Below are 22,233 nucleotides of genomic sequence, written 5' to 3'. Positions count from 1 at the left end.
GATTGGTAATTTTTGTCTTCTCTCTTTTTAAATTTGTCAGTTGTGCTAGAGTTTTGTCAATTTCATCTTTTCAAAGAAATAGTTCTTTGTTTCATTGATTTTTCTCTATTGTTTTTCTGTTTTCAATTTCATTGATTTCATTTTTATTATTTCTTCCTTCTGCTTGCTTAGGGCTTATTTTACTATTCTTTTCTAGGTTCTTGAGGTGGGAGCTGAGTTATTAATTTGTTGACTTTACTTCTTTTCTTTTTTAGATTTTATTTGTTTATTTGTTTTAGACAGAGAGGGGGCATGGGGGTAGGATGGGGAGGAGCAGAGGGAGAGGGAGAGAATCTCAAGTAGACTCTGTGCTGAGTGCAGACTCTGATGCAGGACTCAATCCCACAACCCAGAGATCATGACCTGAGCTGAAACCAGGAGTCCAATGCTCAACCAACTGAGCCACCCAGGCACCCCTACCTCTTTTCTAACATAAGCTTAGATTGCCCTCTCAACACTGCTTTACCTGTATCTCACAACTTTTGATATGTTGTATTCCAATTTTCATTCAGTTTAATATATTTTTAAATTTCCTTTGCAATTTCTTCTTTGATCCATGGATTAGTTAGAAGTGTACTGTTTAGTTTCCAAGTGTTTGGAGATTTTCCTGTTCTCTCTGTTGTTGATTTCTAGTTTGGGTCCATTGTGGTCAGAGAACACATTCTGTATGATTTAAATTCTTTTCAGTTTTTTGAGGTTTGTTTTATGGCTCAGGATATGGTCTGTCTTGGTGTAAGTTCAGTGGGCATTTGAAAAACATGTGTATTCTGCTGTTGGTGGTAGACTGTTTTATAAATGTCAATAGATCCTGTTGGTTAATGATGTTTTTGACTTCCTTTATATCTTTGCTGATTTTCTGTGTAGTTGTTTTATCAATTGTTAAGAGAGACATGTTGAAGTCTCCAACTATAACTGTGGGTGTGTCTATGTCTCCTTTCACTTCAGTTTTTTTTTTTTTTACTTTACGTATTTCACAGGCTCTGTTATTTGGTGCATACACATTAGGATTGCTATGTTTTCTTGGTGGATTAGCTTTTTATCATTATATAATGTCTCTTTCTACCTCTGGCAATTTTCTTTGCTCTGAAGTTATCTGATATTAATATGCCACTTCTGCTGTCTCTTGATTGATGTTTTCATATTATATGAAACTTTTTTAAACTAATATTTTATTTATTTATTTGACAGAGAGATAGAGAGAGAGAACAAGTAGGCAGAGAGGCAGGCAGAGGGAGAGGGAGAAGCAGGCTCCCTGCTGAGCAGGGAGCCCGATGCGGGGCTCGATCCCAGGACCCTGGGATCATGACCTGAGCTGAAGGCAGCCACTTAACCGACTTAGCCAGTCAGGTGCCCCTCATATTATATGAAACCTTCAACTTACTTATGTCATTGTATTTGAAATGAGTTCCTTATAGACAGCATATAGTTTTTTAATCCACTCTGCCAATATCTGTCTTTTAATTGGTATATTTATACCACTTAATGTGATTATTGATATATTAGGGCTGAAGTCTACCTTTTTATTTTATTTTTCTCTATTTGCTCTGTTTTTCATTTCTTTTTTCTGCCTTCTTTTGGATTGCTTAAACTTTTTTAGAACTACATTTTGATTAGTTGGTAGTGTTTTTTTTAATCTTTTTTTTAAAAGACTTTATTTATTTATCTGAGAGAGAGAGAGAGAGAGCGATTGATCACGAGTGGGGGAGAAGGGTAGAGGGAGAAATCATGAGCAGGGGAGAGGGGTAGAGGGAGAAACAGACTCCCTGATGAGTGGGGAGCCTGATGCGGGACTTGATCCCAGGACCCTGGGATCATGACCTGAGCCGAAGGCAGATGCTTAACTGACTGAACCACCCAGGCGCCCTGGTAGTGTTTTTTTTTTTTTTTTTTTTGCTTTAAGGTTTATTTATTTATTTGAGAGAGAGACATAGCATGAGCAGGGGGAGGGGCAGAGGGAGAAGGAGAAAGAATCTGAGGCAGACTCCGTGCTGAACATGGAGCCCAACGCAGGGCTCCATCTCATGACCTTGAGATCATGACCTGAGTCAAAATCAAGAGTCGGATGCTCAACTGATGGAGCCACCCAGGAGCCCCTAGTTGGTAGTGTTTTTGAGTGTAACTCTTTGTATAGATTTGTAAATGGTTAAAATGTTTTCTAGCAGTCACATTTATTTACTTAGTAAACTCTACTCCCAATGTGGGTCTTGAACTCATGACCCCAATATCAAGAGTTGCATGCTCTACCAACTAAGCCAGCCAGGCACCTCACTAGTAGTCATATTTACAGTAAAGCAATAAGAGCAGACTTTAATAGACTGCCCACTTAATTTAAAACTAGAACCCTATGATCAGGTAATTACTGCCAAAGATTCCTGTGGGTCAGACCATTCTGATTATTGCTCTGACCCTGTTGCCTTTTAAGGTAACCATACCCACTTTGCTTCTGGTGGTCCACTGTTGCCACCTGGCCTCTGCCATGCTGGGATCCCATCATTGCTACCAAAATCAGGAAGCCCATTTCCATAGCAGCCCTTCCATCTTCATCCCCCAGCATACAGAGAAAAATTAGCACAGTACTTTTTAAGAATGCTGTGCTTCTCTTAACGGTATATTTCCCAATGCCTCAGTGAAGGGAATATTCGCTAGGCCCTCTTGGGGGAATTATTCAGGGGTGAGTGAGTAGATTGTATGCGATAAAATCCGTTCCAACATTCCTTTCTTGCTAAATCTTTAGATTCCTTCCTCTGAATTATGCAATAGGACTTCTCGTATCTCAGCTTCATTTATTGTATGCTACTTCTGAGACCAGGTTTTATTTTTTATTTATTTTTTAAAGATTTTATTTACTTATTTGACAGAGAGAGAGAGAGCACAAGCAGGGGGAGTGGCAGGCAGAGGGAGAGGGAGAAGTCGGCTTCCCACTGAGCAGGGAGCCCAATGTGGGGCTTGATCCCAGGACCCTGAGATCATGACCTGAGCCAAAGGCAGACACTTAACTGACTGAACCACCAAGGCACCCCTGAGATCAGGTTTTAGCTAATCAACTAAAGAAAGAGATAAAATCATTCCCGGCTGCTGGAGCCAGCACACTGAGTTTGGATTCTCCAAATCCATATAAATAAACCCATATAAATAAATTCAGCCCAGTCTAAAACTGTGTCTCCCTTTCTGGTTCAGCACCCTTAGAATCCACCTCCATACAAATTCCCCAAGTTTGTGTCTATATAAACTGACAAAATCTTTACAATTGTTTTTGGCTTGTGAGTCTTCTCTAGGGTCAGATTTTGTACTGAGTCATTTATTACATGTTAACTATCTCAGGTGAAGCCCTTACAGAGTCTCCAAGGAAGACAGAACCAGTCTCATTAGACAAAGAAGGCAAAGAAGGAGGGGCTGCCTCTGCCAGTCAGTGAGGTTTAGCATGGTCTGGGCATTCAGCATCCTCAAGTATATCCCAAACTTCCTTTTCCCATTCTTAGGATTCCTCCTCAATGCCTTGGCTTTCATATAAGACCTGGTTGTGATTCCAACTTATGCTGCAGTGTCAGGCTTCGGCTCCATCAGCTCTGGGGCTACAGGAGTTGAGAGATTCATTTAGGAAGTCTTAGAAGCAGCCTGGTCCTCTTGAGCCAAGAATTTTTTTTTATTATTACCATATGATGTATTATTTGTTTCAGGGGTACAGGTCTGTGATTCATCAGTCTTACACAATACACAGTGCTCACCACATCACATACCCTCCTCAATGTCCATCACCCAGCCACCCCATCCCCCCACCTCCCTCCACTCTAGCAACCCTCAGTTTGTTTCCTGAGATTAAAAGTCTCTTACGGTTTGTCTCCCTCTCTGGTTTCATCTTGTTTCATTTTTTCCTCTCTTCCCCTATGATCCTCTGCCTTGTTTCTCAAATTCCAAATATCAGTGAGATCATATGATAATTGTCTTTCTCTGATTGACTTATTTAGCTCAGCATAATACCCTCTAGTTCCATCCACGTCATTGCAAATGGCACGATTTCATTTTTTGATGGCTGCATAATATTCCATTGTATATATATACCACATCTTCTTTATCCATTCATCTGTCAATGGACATCTGAGCTCTTTCTATAGTTTGGCTATTGTGGACATTGGACATTGCTACTATAAACGTTGGGGTGCATGTGCCCCTTCGGATCACTACCTTTGTATCTTTGGGGTAAATACCCAGTAGTGCAATTGCAGGGTCGTATGGTAGCTCTATTTCCAACTTTTTGAGGAACCTCCATACTGTTTTCCAGAGTTGAGCCAAGAATTTAAAACTTGGAGCTTTCCTTTCCCTTCTCTAAGCTCACCAGTGTAGCCAAAGCGGCCAGACCACCCCAGAGAACCCTTGATTTCCTTTTTCCCACTGTAATGGTCTATCTTAACAGGTGTGTAGTCTGCCCAAGATTTACCTTCAAGAGGCCAGTCCTTCCAGGTAGCCCCAAGTGGTAAAATAAGTTACGGTTTTGCCATTACATGAAGTTACTGAGACCTCACTGCCTTCAGACCCAGCCAAGTACAGCCATGATGGAAAATAGTATGGAGGATCCTCAAAAAATTAAAAACAAAACTACCATAGAATCCAGCAATTCTGCTTTTGGGAATATAGCCAAAGGAAATGAAAACACTAACTCGAAAGTCTATCTGCACCCCCATGTTCATAGCAGCATTCTTTACAATGGCCAAGACATAGAAATAACCTGGGTCCATCGTGGATAAATGGTTAAAGAAGTTGTGGCATGCGTATGCAATGGAATATAATTCAGCCATAAAATTGAGGAAATCGTACCATTTGTGACAATGTGGATGGAGCTTAAAAGCGTTATGCTAATTGAAATAAATCAGAGAGAGAAAGACAAATACTGTATGATCTCGTTTATAAACCAAAACCCAAAGCCAAACTCATGGAAAAAGAGATCAGACTTGTGGTTGAAGTCAGAGAAAGAAAGAGAGTTGAAGATGCACAGCTGGCTTTGCAGATAGCAGATAGGGCCACAAGCCAGAGGATGCAGGTGGTCTCTAGAAGCTGGAAAAGGCAAGGAAATCAGCTCCCTGTAGAGCTTCCGGAAGGCATGCAGTCCTGCTGACACCTTGATTTTAGGACTTCTGACCTCCCAAACTGTAAGATAATAAGTGTGTATTGTTTTAAGCCACTAAATTTATAATTATTTGTTACAGCAATAATAAGAAACTGATAACACCTTCTAACTCCTTTTGTTTGTTTGTTCGTTTATTTATTTTTAAAATAAGCTGAGAGCATTTCTTTTTAAAAAATATTTTATTTAGGGGCGCCTGGGTGGCTCAGTCGTTAAGCGTCTGCCTTCGGCTCAGGTCGTGATCCCGGGGTCCTGGGATCGAGCCCCGCATCGGGCTCCCTGCTCCGCGGGAAGCCTGCTTCTCCCTCTCTCACTTCCCCTGCTTGTGTTCCCTCTCTCACTGTGTCTCTCTCTGTCAAATAAATAAATAAAATCTTTAAAAAAAATATTTTATTTATTTGACAGAGAGAGAGAGCACAAGCAGGGGGAGCGGCAGGCAGAGGGAGAGGGAGAAGCAGACTCCCCGCGGAGCAGGAAGCCTGATGAGGGGACTTGATCCCAGGACCCTGGGATCATGACCTGAGCCAAAGGCAGATGCTCAACCGACTGAGCCACCCAGGCGCCCCACCTTCTAACTCCTGATTCCACATATTTTGCTCTATTTTTTCCCATAATACTTACCTAATATACAATATAATTTACTTACTACATTTATCATTTGTTGTCTGTGTCCATCTGCTAGAATATAAGCTCCGCAAGACCAAGGATTATTTGTCTGTTTTGTTCACCACTGTATCCTTAGCTCCTAGAACAGTTTTGGCATATACTAGGGACTCAGTAAATATTTATTGAACGACTGATTGAATGAATGGGGTGAGTCAGAAACAAAGATGGGTGCAAAATTTCCTTCTGTGGAAAGCTGTACGTTCCTCTACCATTATAAAAGTTAACAAAGAAAATTTTTTGGTATTTGTATTAGTAATATATGATTCAAAAGGTACAAAGGATACACAATGGAAAGTTAATCTCCCTCCCACCTTTGCTTCTCCTTACACTAATTTCTCTCAAAGTCAATCATTAATTTAAATGTCTTGTGTATTCTTCCAGAGAGCTTTGCATATACAAGGATATATACATATGAATATATATATTTTATCTATCTATCTATCTATCTATCAATCATCTATCATCTATCATCTGTCGTTTTTGTCTTTAAAAAAACCCCAAATGTCAGTATATGATACATGTAGTTCTGCACCTTCCAGTAGCATTTATTAATTTAGTATCTGGGCTGGATTGCACCTAGACAGGGAATGGATGAGATGAAACAGATGACTCTATATTATCACCTTGGAATTGCTAATTTTCCCCTTTGGCACTCAGGGGACAAAATGGGCTGCCCCTCCTGAGGTCATCTTTCCAAGTGGGAGATGAGGAGTTTTGCCCAAGAGGCCTTGAGCTTTTCCAGGAGTGTGCAATTTAACATAGACACATGCCTGCCTTGTATCAGGAGGGAAAGCCAAGGTGCTGACTCTGGCTACAGCCGGGATCTGAGTCTCCCCTTTGCCTGCCTATTGGAATCACCAAAATCAAATGTTAACACTTGCCGGGGGGCCTGGGTCCTCACCCCAGAACAACTGAATCAGAATCTTTGCAGATGGAACCTGGGCCTTGGTATTGTTGGTAAAATACCGCTGGTGATTGGAATCACAGCCAGGGCTGAGAACCCCTGGGTTAAGTTCTAATACACGGAAGAAAGAGCTTGGGACTGGGAATTGGGAGATGTGGTTTTGTGCTTTAAGATCTAGCTCTGTGGTCTTAGACAAGTCACATGATCTCTGGGAACCTCAGCGCCTTCTTTTCTGAGCTAGAGCCAGTAATACCCTCTGCCCTGCATAGCTCACAGGATTGTAATGGGGATCAAATGCATTAGCGCCCTGGGAACTGTGAGACATTTTCTGATGGGAAGGATAGTCATATCAGGTGCATGGTCTTGGGTTACTCTGGTCGGCTTGACTCAGCCACAAGCGCTGCTTCGGTTCTGCCAGGGGCTTTCTGTTTCACCCTCAGGCAGGTCCGCATCCCATAACGGTCGCTTGCAGTCCCACATCGGGCTGTCTGGCCACCAGTCTCTCTGTTTTAGGGGCCCTAGGAAGGCTGGATTCCTCCTGACTAAATTACAGTGAGGGCCAGCCAGGGCCGTGCAGGTCTTTGCGGAGGTGGGGGTGGGGCCCTCATCGGCTCTGGGGCTTCTGTGTGGTCTGAGAGAGCACATTCAGTATTACACTTACACATTTGGAAAATAGTGGGGTGCACGGGCAAGAATACCACTCTGATCGCTTTCCTAAAACAGATCTCAGGGAGCGCCTGGGTGGCTCAGTCGGTTAAGCGTCTGCCTTTGGTTCTGGTCATGGTCTCAGGGTCCTGGAATGGAGCCCTGCATCGGGCTCCCTGCTTCTCCCTCTCCCCTGCCCCTGCTCATGCTCTCTTGCTATCTCTCTCTCTCAAATAAATAAAGAAAATCTTAAAAAAAAAAGTTAAAACAAAACAAAACAAAACAGATCTCAGGAAGTAAAACTCAACCACTTGGTCCCAAAGCTTTGTCTCCTATAGACTCCTACCTACATAGACAGGGGAGGAGGGTGTGGAAAAAGTAGAGACAATGGGAACGAGAGGTGGGACAGGTGACTGTTGCAGTTATTCAGGGAAGGTAGGCTTCAGAAGGGTGAGAAGCCCCTCACCGGGGTGTCTTGCTTTCAGCTAGGAAGTTTTCCTCTGCGTAATAGCACCCAGGAGCCCAGAGACAGCCAGGGTCCCTGCTCACAGAAGCTCCAGGTCACTTCTTGTGTAACTTGCTCGGGAAGCCGCCCTGGCTCTGTTTCCTTCGCAGCCTGCAGGGCCCTGCGGTGCTGAAGACTTCCGGCCTGTCCTTCCAGGGGGCTCCCCACCAGCTTCAAGGGCTGCCTGTCCCGGCACTGTCCTCGGGGCCTCCCACAAAGTGCCTCAAGTAGTGCTGTCTTTAGCTCTTCTCCACCAAGGACCCCATCGTTTTAGAGATTGCAGAGTAAACACGCTGTATTTTAGGTAAAAACTGTTTTTCATTTTAGTATATGTGCTGCCGAAGCGAGCGCAAAACTGTTTTTCATTTTGATCGAAGATTCACTATCCTGGGATCTTCATGCATCACCTTTTCACTTTCCTGACTTCTCCCCGCTATGACCTTCCTTGCAGGCTCTACCCAGGCCCAGGACACTTGTCACCTGCTAGCACGCTATGTTATGTTCATTTATCTGTCTCCTGTCACCAGAATATAAGCTCTGTGAGGATAGCGATTTTGTCTTTTTTGTTCATTGGTGTATCTCTCTTGCCTGGAAGAGTGGCTGGTACATAGTAGGTATTCAGTAAGTATTTTTTTTTTGAAGAAATGGGTAAAAATACACACTTCTTTTCCCCTTAGATTTTACTTTTTTAGGTAATCTCTACACCTGATGTGGGGCTCGAACTCATGGCCCTGAGATCAAGAATCGCATGCTCCATGGACTAAGCCAGTCAGGTGCCCCCAAAATGCACATACTTTTGACCATTAGGCTGTGAGCTCGATGAGGTAGGGGCAATACCCACTTTGTCTACCACATAGATATTCAGCGCCCTAGCATAGGGCCTGGCATAAAGTAAGTACTTCTTGAATATTTGTTAATATGGTTGCCCGGCACACCATTTCTAGGAATTTGTTCTATAGATCTGCTCACGTATTAGTGCATATTAGTTACAGATATTAATAGCATATGAGTTAACATTAATCACAATCTTTTTTTGCAAAAACCAAACTACTGGAAACCAAGATGTTCATCATAAAAAGATCTGGGTTAGGTAAATTTGTACTCTACACACCGCAGTATCGGCAGCTGTTAATAAGAATGTACGATGTATAGATTAAATATAATAGCCCTTCACTACCAAACAGAAGTCTTTTGTTGCTGAGACCTGAGAGAAAACCATTCTGGGGATCGTTCTGAAAATGATCCCAACGGCATTCCTATAGAGATGCAATAAGTTTTAGGTAAAATGATGTCATATTTTGTATGATGTCACTCAAACTAGATGGAGAACTAATTACTAAGGCAAGGGTCAAGAAAGACCTCGTTTCTCAAATTGGTTTGGTGACCATGACTGGACATGACACAGATCAAGCTTCTGATTCTTGGAAGCATTTGGAGTGTGGTAATTATTCTTTGTTACAGATTAAGAGAAAATGTATGTGATCTGGACATTCGGCTGGTCAATGGGTAGGAAAAAAATCATTGAAATTGTTAGCAAAACAGGAGAGGTGACAGAGTGCATAATCATTGCAATTCTATGCTTTTCCCCTCACTAGTGGACTAACAGTTTCCTTCTGGAAAATGGAATACGCATATAGATTCCAAATGGAGGTAGAAGAGATTCCACATTCGTTCAACTGGGTGAAAAAAGCGAGGTAGGTGTATGCATAGTGATTGAGAAAGGTGTCCAGGGCATGCTGGGAGATAAAGAAAGAAGGGTTTGAGAACTTGAGCTGCAGAATAGTGTGTTCCTACAGATACAAAGTAAAATGAAATGTGTTCGTGTATGTCCAGTTTAAGAAATTATTTTACAAAGGTTACCTCTGGAGTGGGTGGGAAATATTTAATTTTATTTTCTTCTTTCCTTTTGGAATTTGTGCATGTTACTCTTATCCCTTTTTTAATTCGAAAAGACAAATTCTCATCAACCGTTCCCTCCTCTTTCTGAGAAGGTGAGTTCTCAGAAGAGAACGCAGACCTTCCCTCTGGCCAACCTCCCCTCCCCCTATAGGAAACCCCTGGGGTCAGCGCTGATTTCTACCTGATCAGAGGGAGGACTCCTGGGTCAGAGCATCTATACACAGTATGGAAACAGCCAAGGAAGACACGAAGTGACCTCTGAACTTTTTATTGGCCTCGTGCCCCCCAAAGGGTACCCTGCTTCTGCTGCTTCAACGCCTCAGAACTTTGGTGTCGTTGGTCTCAGATACCACCTTGCCGTCCACAATCCTGCGGGTGGTGGTCTTCTGGATGCTCTGCATGGAGCTGCTGCTGTCCAGGGCTTCACTGAGACTGTTAACAGAAGACCAAGCCCCAGTTATAAACAGCTGTGCAGAGTAGCAGGGAGTCAAGGAAAGGGAAGAAAAAAAACCCCTCTTGATCCCTGTCTTTATCTCCACATTCTTGTGACCACTTCCTCCATAAAAGGGAAACCCAGAGCCAAACTCCATGTGTGCTCTAAGTATGGCTGGGGCAAGATTTAGTCTCTTCTCTTCTCTTCTCTAGATGGGGAGCCTCTGCCACTCTTACTCCCTTGGGAGACGCCGGAACCCGCACAGAGCACCACCCCGATGAACGGCACATGGTGGGGCTTACCAAAGAGGCTTTGGGGAGAAGTGTATCTCTACCCCAGCTTGTGAGGGTGGAAGGAGGGCCCCACTTACCTGAAGTCCTCCCCGTCTTCCAGCAGGCGACGGTAGGTGGCGATCTCAGCTTCCAGCTTGACCTTGACATTGAGCAGGGCCTCGTACTCCTGGGCCTGGCGCTGCCCCTCGGCCCGGGTCTGGGACAGCTCTGACTCCAGGTGCAGCAGGACCCCATTGAGCTGCTCCATCTGCATAGCGTAGCGGGTCTCGACCTCCCTCAGGCTGTTCTCCAAGCTGGCCTTCTGTGGGGGGTGGGGGGCGGGGAGGATCGGGTGAGCCTCGAGATGGAGTGGAGGGAGAGCCTCTGCAAGTTTCAGCAGAGCAGTCCAAATCCCATGATGGCTCATCCCTTCACTCTTGGAAACTTCTTGGAGAACTTAGGGTGTGCCAGGTACTAAGGTTTTGGGTAGGAGCACTGGGTAATGCAAAGAGAAACCACTCTTTCTGAGCACATGACTTAGGATGGAAGGGGTAGGATCTGGGCTGAGACAGGATTGGGTCTGAGGCTGACAGAGTTCAGGGCCAAGAGTAGTTGGAGCAGGTGAAGTGAGGGCTCTTACCAGGTTTCTCATCGAGTCCAGGTTGATCTCTAAGGACTGGGCCGTACGTCTCAGCTCCGTGAGGGTCATCTCAGCCTCTCCTATCTCCGCGGTCTGTGTGGTGACCACTGAGGTGCTCTCCTCAATCTGCAGGGCGGGTATAGTCCTCGGGTCCCTCCTTCTCTGTCGGCCTCCCTCCCACCCCCTCAGGCCTCTGTGCCTAGCCTGGCCCCCATCCCTTCCCCTCATGCACCTGCTGGGACCAGTACTTGTCCAGCTCCTCTCGGTTCTTCTGAGCCAGCTCGTCATACTGGGCCCGGATGTCTGTCATGATCTTGCTGAGGTCCTGAGATTTGGGGGCATCCAACTCCACGGTCAACCCAGAGTTGGCAATTTGGTTTTGTAGACCCTTTACTTCCTAAGGGAGAGAGGATCAGAGTGAGGGGAGACTTGGGCTCAGAGCTCCGACAAAGCTCCTCCTCTGCACCTGGCTCTCGCAGGAGGCCTGGGGATCAGCTGGAGAAAGCCACGGAGAAGACTCTAGGTTTTATACTCTGGGCAATGCCAGTTCTGGGTTTTCTACTCCCAATGAATAAAACGTCACCCACTCCCTGCCCAAACCTATCACCCACAGGTGGTTTCTCTTTCCTCACTTCGCTCTGTCCCTCCGTCTCTCCGCCCTCCAGCTCCACCTGCTCTCACTCCTCCATCAGCCCTCACACGTGGTGCTAGCTGCTTTTCTCTTTTGTCCTCTCCTCACTTTCTCACCCATGTCCTCTTGACCCCATCACGCTGTAATTCAGGTGACCCACTGAGTGTGGCAGCAGTCTGGTTAAGAAGAGCCCAGGCTGGTAGTTCTAAATGTCCCTGCAAGCTACTTCCAGGTGGCCTATCCCGTCTATTCCCCCCACCCAGACTTGTTTGGCCTCCTTGTTCCTGGCCTGGCCAGTGGCCCCTGCTTGCCTCCTCATGGTTCTTCTTCATGAAGGCCAGCTCCTCCTTGAGAGCCTCAATCTCTGTCTCCAGCTGCAGCCGAGTGACATTGGTGTCGTCAATGACCTTGCGGAGCCCATGGATGTCACTCTCCACAGACTGGCGCATGGCCAGCTCCGTTTCATACCTGTGGGAGTGGAGGCGATCAGAGGGACCTCATCTCTGACCTGGAACCTTCTCAGCCCATGCCACCTAAGAGCGCCCCCACGGCCACAGCAAACCAGCACCCAGAGTCAGGATCAGGTGGTAATCCTCTGAGCACCATTCTCAGTACTTGGGGGACAATATTCTTAAACTGGGTTATATCAGTTTATAAGTTGAGGGAGCCTAACTCTTATCCACCCAGCTCTGACCAGAGCTGAAGATCCCACTGTGAGGCCCCACCTGACCGACCCAGCCAGGAACAGATGGTGCTTGGCTCCACCCTCAGCTCCCTAGCACCCCCAGGCTTACTTGACTCTGAAGTCGTCAGCAGCAAGACGGGCATTGTCAATCTGCAGGACGATGCGGGCATTGTCCACAGAACTTGCAAAGATCTGGGGGATTGTAGACAGGTGGCTCCATGAACGGGAAATCAGTGATGGAGTGTGGTGAGTGTGGGAAGGTGTTGTGTGTATGAGTGAAGCCTTTCTGGTCCCAAAGAGGTTCTCCTTGCACGCCTACCCCCTTCCACCTGTGTCCCCTCACACTGTTCCCTCCTTTCCTGGAGTCCCAAATTCCAGAGTTCCCACCGCCCCTTCTTTGGGACCTCTGCTGGCCCGCCAGCCCTGAAGTGAGTCAGTCCTCTCCCTGGCCCTCTCCTGACATTTTTTTTTTTTCCTCCTGCACCTGCTCACCTCCCCTTTGTGCCCCCCATTGGCCCCTCCCACAGGTAGGCCTCCTGTTTACTCTTAGATGACTCAGCCTTAGCCACATCCGCTTAACCCTCCAATTGTCCTGATTTGGCCAGAAGCCAGAGTGTCCAGGTCCTCTTTATGGGGTCTTGTCACACCTTCCATGCTGTCTACTTCCTCTGCAAACCCCCCCCCCCCCACTTCCCGCCATTTCCTGGGAAAGGGCCCTCCCATGCCCGGTCACCGCCCTTGGGGCCCCTGTGGCCAGGGTTATGCATGAAAATCCAGGCCGTGGCAACCCCCTCCCTGTGGAATAGGGGGCGGGGTGGAGATAGAAAGCGGGAAGGAGCCAAGGCACCCCACCCTATTAAAATTCCTGTCCTTGCGGAGGGGGAGGAGGAAGCGGGGAGTGGGTAACAGGAAGGTCAAACACGGCTGGGGATCAGGGTGGCCCCCTTACCTGAGCCCTCAGCTCCTCGATGGTCTTGAAGTAATGCCCCCAGTCTCTGACCTGGGGTCCCTTCTTCTCCACGTGTTCCCGGATTCTCATCTCCAGTTTCTGATTATCAGCCTCCAGACTCCTCACCCTCTCCAGGTAGGAGGCCAGGCGGTCGTTCAGGTCTTGCATGGTCTCCTTCTCGCCCTGGATGCCCCCTATGCCGGCCAGACCCCCGGCCATCCCCGCGGCCAGGCCCCCGGATCCCCAGCCGCCCCGGAAGCTGGTGGAGCGGGATACGGAGATCCGGGAGCCTGAGCCCCCGGCGCCTGCATAGACGCTGGCCGCGCTGCTGACCGGCCGGACCCGGTGGCTGGACGACTGCACGGGACCCAGGGACCGATAGTTGGAAGAGAAGGTGGAGTGGGTGGTGAAGCTCATGCTGTTCGGAGAGTAAGACGAGAGGCCAGGACTCAGGCTCGGGCCAGGAAGGGTGCCAGGTCCGCGACTGAAGTTATATCGCGCCGAGGGAGGGGGTGGGGACCGGCCCAGGGAGGCCCCGCCCCCTCCACCAAGTCCCCGCGCTCAAGGTTGGGGCACAGGTGGACCGAGGCGGGAATCCGCATCTCGTTCCCGGGCCTCCCCAGCCTCCTTTCCCCCAGCACCCCCAGCAGCTTCCTGCCAAGGCCACCCTCGACCCCCCAGAAAGGGGGTGAGTAACCTGGATGGACCAAGGCAGCAGGTGGAGTCGGCCCTTGAAGTGTAGTTTCAGGGCAGGAAATGACGTTGTTATGCCCCCCTCCCCTCAGGTAGAGGAGGTCCTGGCAGGTTGGAATTTGGGGGTTTTGGGAGATGAGTGAGTGAAGTCGGGTGTGAATCTCTGTAATTATCCTCAACCTACAGCCCAAGTTTCCACCTACGGAGAGGATCTTGGGGCGGGAGGGTGGGGGGGTGGGGTGGATCCTGGAGTCCTAGGAGGTCCCAGGAGTCCTGGGGAAGAAAAGTTTGGGGTTGGAGAAGAAGAGTAGCTCAACCCTGAGCCTCAAATCTGCTGGTTTACACACCCGACCTCCCCCCCACCACACACACTTGGTTCCAAACGTACCCACGTGCACATGTTCACTAGCACACACTCACGCCCACCTCATATAGATGTGTATTGTCAAATACCCACAAACACATTCACTCACCAAGTAGGTTCAGACTCCTGAAAACAAACTGATTCTCTGAACCCCCTCCCTCTTGCTCTTCTCCCCTCCACTCACTCCCATGGAAGCCTGCCCTCAGTGGGACACTTTGTGATTTCAACAGGGGACACTCTTCACTTCTAAACACCCGTGTGTCAGCCTTACCTACACCCTTGGGTAAACAGATACTTCCTGAGCACTTCACAGTTCAACAGATATTTGCTGGGCACCGACTGCGTGTCAGATCCCGCTTGAGTTGCTGCTGGGAGAACAGTGGTGACTAGCAAGAGACTGAAATCCCTCATGCAGATGCGATGTGTCCCACACGGTGCAGGGTCTGAGGCGACAGCCATGTACGCCTAGAAATGTTCCAGCTGAGACTCAGCCCTTCTGGCCAGCCCCATCGCCATCCTTCCTAGGATTTTTCTGCAGGTCCCCGCCTTCCCCTGCCTCTCCTCCAAAAGCTCTCTGGATCTCAAGCTGGTCCCCAGGGAGCTGCCTCCTCCAGGAAGCTCACATCAGGACGTCGGTAAGAAGGATGGAAGTAAAAAAGTTCCCACTGCTCCCTGCACCTCTGAGGCTGATGGCCACCCCCTGCTGAATGAACTGGGGAATCCTGAGGTACAGGGCCTTCCAGTCTGTCACCATGAGCAGCTTGTTCGGCAGGGCCTGGCCTTATACACTTGTTGGTGCTCTTTGCTCGGGAGTGGACCTATTGATTCTTATCGAGCTGCCAGCTGAACCGAAGAGATGGGGGCAGACATGAGAGCCGGCCTGGGAAAGGAGGGGGTAGAGCTGGGCCAGTGGACCCGCCGGAAGGAGGCACAGCTCAGACGCGGGGCTTGGCCCTGGAGTCTCCCAGGCCCCCCACCTTCTGCTGGGGAAAGCCTCACAGTGCTCAGTGGGGGCTGGCCAGAGGCAAATCAGGGCCTGCTGAAGGCCAAAAGGCAAATGGCTGCAAAATAGCAGGCAAATAAGTGCCGCTTCATTTGCATGGCAGGAGAGGTGCCCGCCCGTCAAAGGGGTTTCTCCCGCTTTCACCTTCACGTTCCCCTGCGGGGTTCCAGAGTTGTCATGTTGGGCAGAATTGCACAGTAAGATATGTAGATTGTATTGCCTTTGCTGTTTTTGCTAAGCCTCAAGTCAGCCAATTTGGGTTCTTGGCTAGCTGTGTGACCTTGGGGAAGTCACTTCACTCTGAACTTCAGTTTCTTCACTTATAAAGGGAGAATAATAAAGCCTATCCAGTCTATTTCCTTGGGTGACGGTGGATGTGAGTGTTATCACTCTTTCATAAAACAAATACTAGTTACTTACTGCAGAGTAGGGCTTAAACACATCCAGGAGGGTAGAGGAGGGGGGATCAATTTAATTGTAAAGATGGTTCAATGATAAGAGGTCTAAGTCAATTAAGACCCCTGGGGGACTTGAAATTCCATCAGGGATCAGGCCCAGATCCCAGGATTCTTAACCAAACCCCTTCCCAGATGTTCTCTGATCCCTACCCCATTCCAACTGCTCAGGACCTTTCGGGGCCTGTGGAGGCTCAGTCTAGGGCCGGAGGGGGAGAGCTGCCAGCTGGCTCTTATCTCCCGTAGCTGATGTCAGTGGCCACATTCCTGACCTCTTGCAGCATTGGGCAAATACCAACCTTAGGCTTCTAGCACCGGCCTGTCCTTTTCTACCATGTCCAGACTGCTCTGTGATTCAGAGCCTTTGCACTCTGTCGGAGAGCCTGGGGAGAGCTGGTGGGGACTGGGGGAGGAGTTTTGAGCCACAGATCCCTGGCACTGGGACACTGGGGCTCTGGATTTGGGTGGGTGGCCAGGGGGAAGGAGGAATAAGTGTCTAAGAGGCGGGTCCTGGGAGATGTGGAGCAGGAGATGGCCTGGTGAGAGGCTCCCAGAACAAAGACAGAAAGCTTATAGAGTACAGGGGGGTTCCTGAGGGAGGGGAAATGTTCCCTGCCCCCACTCGGGGCCCCACATTCTGGTGTCTTGCTGAAGGGGAGTGGGGAACATGAGAGGCAAGTTTAACTCCTGAGTCAACTCAGAGATGACCCTGATAACGGGGTCAGCCCTTTCCTCCTCCTTCCCACATTCTCTATCTGAGGGTTGGAGCTGACAGCCCAGGGGAAACTAGATGGTGGGGGTTAGGGATCAGGGAGGGTCATGGGGGCCTGCAATCCTTCAGGTTTTGCTTCATCATTTAGGCTGGAAATTTCCTGCTGGGTCCTGAGGAGGGAGGTGTTTAGAATAGCAACTGAGGTGTGAGGGTGGGGGTCTATAGCCCAAACAGGGAGGGGACGATGTCAATCATCTTCTGCAGGGATTGAGGGGGACTTCAGAAAGGACTTCCCACAGGTGTGAGTGTGTGTTGGAGGAAGGGAGAGGCCCCTGTGGTGGGGAGGGTGGAAGCAGTAAGGTGGGTGAGAGTGAGCGAGTCCTGGGAGGCTCCCCTCAACTCCCTTCACTGCCTGGAGGGCCCAGAGCTGCTGAGTTAGGGAGTGAGGGGCAGAGCTGCAGAGGACCCAAGAGAAAGGAGTGTGGGGCAGAGTGGGACTCCCTCACGCCCAGCCCTGCTTCTGGCATGTAGGGGGAACTCTAAAAGATTTTGATTTAAACAATTAATGAAAAGGGGGAGCCAGGAGAGGCTGGGGTACTGACAAGCGTGGCTGGGTTGGCTGTGGAGGCAGGTGGGATGGTGGGGGCTGCAGCTGGGATGGGTACAGGACTGAATCTCGAACTCCCTGGGCCCTCCTGCAGCCTTTTCTGGCAAAGTCAGCTCTCATCCACCAGGGATGCCCTCTCCTACTCTTATGACCTCTTCCCCTTTTGACCCCGGTGCTCCTGGTCTCTCCTCAGGTACAACCCCGATACCTCGATGCCATCCCCAGCCTATTACCTCTTTCCAATCTACTGAGAAGTGGGTGGGCCAAGGGGATGAGCATGGCCCTTGGTGTCAAAAGACCTGGGTTGAAGGTCCCACTGCTGGCTGGGTGATCTTGGGCAAATGTACTTGTCTTGGTGTCCTCGGTAATAAAAATAATGGTTATATCTACTCTAAGAGTTTTCATGAGGATCGAATGAGACAATGTGCCTGATCAAGCTTTGACAACTGAGAAGCCGGTGGATTTCCTCTCTTGTCTGGTTTGCCCCATCTACTCCTTTTCCTCCCAGCCCCCGTACTTTGACCTCACTGCCTTCTAGTCTTCTGTTTCCTCCTCATCACTCTTTCCTTTCAATCTGGGCACAGGGCAGGGGCAGCTACAACTGAGTCGAGGAAAGAGGAGATAAAATGGAAAAGCTGAGTGGCTGAGAACGCATCTCAAAATCATCCTGTCAGTGGCCATGTCTCTATCAGTCTCTCTCCCTTTGGCTTTGGACTTGGCAGATCTACGAGCAGCGTCTGGGGGAACTATCCTGTGAGCAGCTAGAAAAGCAAGGCTATAGCTTGGGAGAGGCAGGGGTAGGGGATGCAACTCACAGGGCTAAAGCTAGCCCTTAGGGACTTTGCACAAACTGGAAAAAGTCAGCCTCATCCTTGTCTCCTTGGCCAGTGCACCAACCGACCTGCATAGCCAGATGTGGTGGCCCTGTCTGGAGCACCCACCTAGAGGATTTGGGGAAAACCCTCAACCAGTGGATGAGATGGTCTACGGAAAAGGATCAGAGCAAAGAAGTGGGCAGAGAGCTAAGGCAAGAAGAGGAGGAAGAGACAGAGGGAAAAGAGAGGAGAAAGGGGAGGAGGCCCAGACTCTTGCCAGTTCCTAGGAAGAGACCACGAGAGAGAGGTCATGAGAGCCAAGGAGAAGGACTTTCAAGGAAGAGCTGTCCACGGGGCAGATACACAGAGCGATCAAGGAGGCTGAGGACAAGAAGAGCACATCCAGAAAGTGATGGAGACTGAGGGCAGGTGGTGAAGGGCTGAGAAGTGAGTGGTTAGTGATGAAGTGGAGGCAGAGTGTAGACTTTTGGGGAAGGAAAGGAGAAAAGGGGATGATCTGCTGTTGCAGGTAGCAAGGTTGCCGGAAGGCTTGCTTGGGCTGGCACAGTTTAGCAAGGCTGGTCACTGATTAAAGAAGCAGTAATAATAAAGTGGCTGGTGCGATGCTAGGCCAAGTCCGGGGAAAAATGCAAGCACATAGCAGCTGCTGCAAGGAGATCAGCCGCAGCACTAACCTAGCCTGAGATCCTGCGGGAAGTGGCATTTAAGCTGAAAGCTGAGAGGTAATATAGGACGAATAGGGGGCAGAGCTGGGACTTGACGTATGTTGCCCCTACATACTCTTGCCTCTCGACCAGCGGGAAGAGGGGACAGAGGCAGAGGAGACTGTGACACGTGCGGTGGGATACGAAGCCTACCGACGAGGCGGGAAAGGACGCACGAAGAGTTTGAGGTCCTGGTGGAGGTTACAATGAGATGAGACCAAGTACACAAGAAGCAATCTCTGCCCTGGGGGATCTCTCACTGAGAGATGAAAGGGAAGGGGCAGTGGAAACTCAGGGGCAAAGGAGTCTAGGCTTAAAACATCGCCAGAATGGCAGACCACTGGGTGGGGCTGAGTGGGGAAGCAGGGGCATCCAGGAGAGCTCTGTGGAGGAGGAGGAACCCAGGGACTGGGAGCTGGCAAGATGGATGGCAGCAGCTGTCTAGAAAACAAGGGAGTGTGAGATGTGGCTTGTGAGAGAGAGGATATCGGATTTTGGGTCAGAGCAGATGGTGGCGCTGAGGGTGGTTGAAGGTGCTGAAAATCAAGGAGTTAAGGATCTCAAGCAAAAGAGAGGATGGGAAGAGAGCATAGATTTTGGAATCGGACAGACCTGGGTTTGTATCCTGTCTTTGCTGTTTGTCTCCGAGTGATCGCGATCACGTGTGGCGCCCAAGTTAGTGAGCCTAGCAGGTGCTTTTCGTGGGTGCTCCCCTGCCTCCTTCTCCTTGGTTCTCCATCAGCAGGGAGCGTCAAGCCTTTAGTTTGGTTCAGTTCCACAGAGAGCTGGGAATACAAAGATGAACATAAATAAATAATAACAATCAAGGAGATCATTATTAGAGGGGACAGATAACTGAAGAAACAAAATACAGCGTGAGAGGTGCTATGAAAAGTTCTAAAGTACTGTTGGGAGGAGAGATTGCTTCATCCATTCACCAACTATGTGTAAGGCACCTGCCTGATACCAGACATGTTCCAGTCTCTGGGGGCAGAGTGCAGAAAAGCCAGAGAAGCTTGCTGCTCTCATGCTGTTGAAGGATTGGGGTCGTGGAGGAGGGAATGCTCGGGCAGGGCTCCAGAAAATGAATAAGAACTTGCTAGGGAGACGAGGGGGTCGAGGAGAAGGCTTTCCAGGCAGTGTGACCTGTTAGCGTCTAACACAGTCCCCTCCTCTGAGTTTCAGGTCTGTGTCTCCTGCTGGTCACAGGATAGTATCCCCTCTTGGAGCTTTCAAAGTCATCTTAAACTTATTGGATCTGGGGCCCCTGGCTGGCTCAGTCGGTTCAGCATGCGACACTTGATCTCAGGGTTGTGAGTTCGAGCCCCACGTTGGGCATAGAGATTGCCTAAAAATAAATCCAAACCGAAAACACCACAAACTTATAGGATCTCAGGCTGAACCTATGAACTTACTGCATCTGTTTTTTTTTTCTTCCTGCTTTTTAACAATTCAGATTTTTTTGAGGTATAATTTGCATATGGTAACATTCACTTTTTTTAGGGATGGAATTCCTTGAGTTTTGACAAAGGAATACAGTTGTAAAACTGCCACCATAAAAAAAGGTATAAAACATTTTAATCATCTCAAAATGTCCCAGTGTGTTCATTTCTAGTTTATCTCCCTCACCCACCCCCAGCTCTGGCAACAATTGATCTAATCTCTGTCCTTATCAGACATGCCCTATAAATTATATCATACAGCATGTAGCCTTTTATCTCTGCTCATGGGTATTTCATCTTTGATGAAGTATCTATTCAAATCTTTCACCATTTAAAATATTACCCATTTAAAATACTGTTTTTTTAAAATTATTAAAATTTGAGAGCTTTCTATAGATTTGGATTTACATTCTTCATCATATATGTGATTTACAACTATTTTTCTCTCGGTCTATGGTTGCCTTTCCATTCTCTTGACCTTGCCTTTTGAAGAGAAGTTATTAATTTTGAAGAAGTCCAGTTTATCAAGTTTTTGTTTTATGAATCACAGTTTGGTGCTGTATTTGAGAAGTCTTTTCCTATGTTAAAGTCACAAAGATCTTTCCTGTTTTTTTTTTTTTCCCCAGAAGTTTTATGGTTTTAGGTTTTATATTTTGGCCTATGGTTCATTTGAGTTAATGTGTTTGGCAAATATTTTCTCGCATTCTGTGGCCTGTCTTTGTATTTTCTTAACAATGTTATTAGAACAATTGAAGTTTTAATTTTGATAAAATTCCATTATCAAGTTTTTCTTGTAAGGTGTGTATTTTTTGTGTTCAAGGAAATCTTTCCCTAACCCAAGATCACTAAGATTTTTTCTTATATTTTCTTCTAGAAGTTGTATAGTTTTAGATTTTATGTTTTGAGTTGATTCTTGCCTATGATGTGAAGTATGGGTTGAAGTTCATTTTTTTTTTCCACAAGGATGTCCAATTGTTCTAGCACTATTTGTTGAAAAGATTGTCCTTTCTCCAGTGATTTACCTTGGCACCACTGTGTGAGTCTCTTTCTGGACTCTTATGTTCTATTGATGTATATATCTGTCGTTCGGCTGAGACCTCACTGTCTTGATTACTGTAACTTTATGGCAAGTCTTGAGACTAGATAGTATGAGTACAAATTTTCTTCTTTTTTTTTTTTTTAAAGATTTTATTTATTTATTTGACAGAGAGAGACACAGCGAGAGAGGGAAAACAAGCAGGGGGAGTGGGAGAGGGAGAAGTAGGCTTCCCATGGAGCAGGGAGCCTGATGCGGGGCTTGATCCCAGGACCCTGGGATCATGACCTGAGCCAAAGGCAGACGCTTAACCGACTGAGCCACCCAGGTGCCCCACAAATTTCTTCTTCTTTTTCAAAATTGTTTTAGCTATTTTAGGCCCTTTGTCTTTTTGTATAAATTTTTAGAATAATTTTGTCAATTTATTTATTTATTTATTTATTTTAAAAGATTTTTATTTATTTATTTGAGAGAGAGAGAATGAAGAGAAAGAGAGCATGAGATGGGGGAGGGTGAGAGGGAGAAGCAGACTCCTCACCAAGCAGGGAGCCCGATGCGGGACTCGATTCTGGGATTCCAGGATCATGACCTCAGCCAAATGCAGTCTCTTAACCAACTGAGCCACCCAGGCGCCCGTCAATTTTTATTTAAAAGTTTACTGAGATTTTGATTGGGACTGCATTAAACTTATAGATCAATTCAGAGACAGAATTAGCATTTTAACAATATTGAATCTTCCAATCTATGAACTTGGTATATCTCTCCATTCATATAGATCTCCTTCAATTTCTCTTGCTAATGTTTTATGGTTTTCAGCACAAAAATCTTGCATATATTTTGTTTGATTGGAAGGTATTTTATGTTTAAATCTGATTATAAATGTATTGTGCTTTCTTTTTTTTTTTTTTAAGATTTTATTTATTTATTTGACAGAGAGAGACAGCGAGAGAGGGAATACAAGCAGGGGGAGTGGGAGAGGGAGAAGCAGGCTTCC

The 22,233-nt window shown here is 47.5% G+C and overlaps 1 protein-coding gene across 1 annotated transcript; it reads right to left on the bottom strand.

Annotated features, from left to right (window-relative positions):
• Nucleotides 1-10,029: 10,029 nt before the first annotated feature.
• On the bottom strand, nt 10,030-13,885 carry KRT18 (keratin 18). The gene is made up of 7 exons (XM_036090126.2): nt 13,388-13,885; nt 12,548-12,630; nt 12,065-12,221; nt 11,355-11,519; nt 11,123-11,248; nt 10,581-10,804; nt 10,030-10,209 (listed from the first exon to the last, which is right to left on the bottom strand). Exons 1-7 carry the CDS (start codon nt 13,802-13,804, stop codon nt 10,089-10,091), a joined length of 1,293 nt encoding a protein of 430 aa, XP_035946019.1. The 5' UTR covers nt 13,805-13,885; the 3' UTR covers nt 10,030-10,088.
• Nucleotides 13,886-22,233: the final 8,348 nt, after the last annotated feature.

This window comes from Halichoerus grypus, chromosome 6, assembly GCF_964656455.1.
Source record: "Halichoerus grypus chromosome 6, mHalGry1.hap1.1, whole genome shotgun sequence".
In the NCBI taxonomy this organism is placed as follows: domain Eukaryota; kingdom Metazoa; phylum Chordata; class Mammalia; order Carnivora; family Phocidae; genus Halichoerus; species Halichoerus grypus.
The sequence above is the reverse complement of the archived record's forward strand: the minus strand, read 5'-3'. Positions and strand labels throughout refer to the sequence as shown.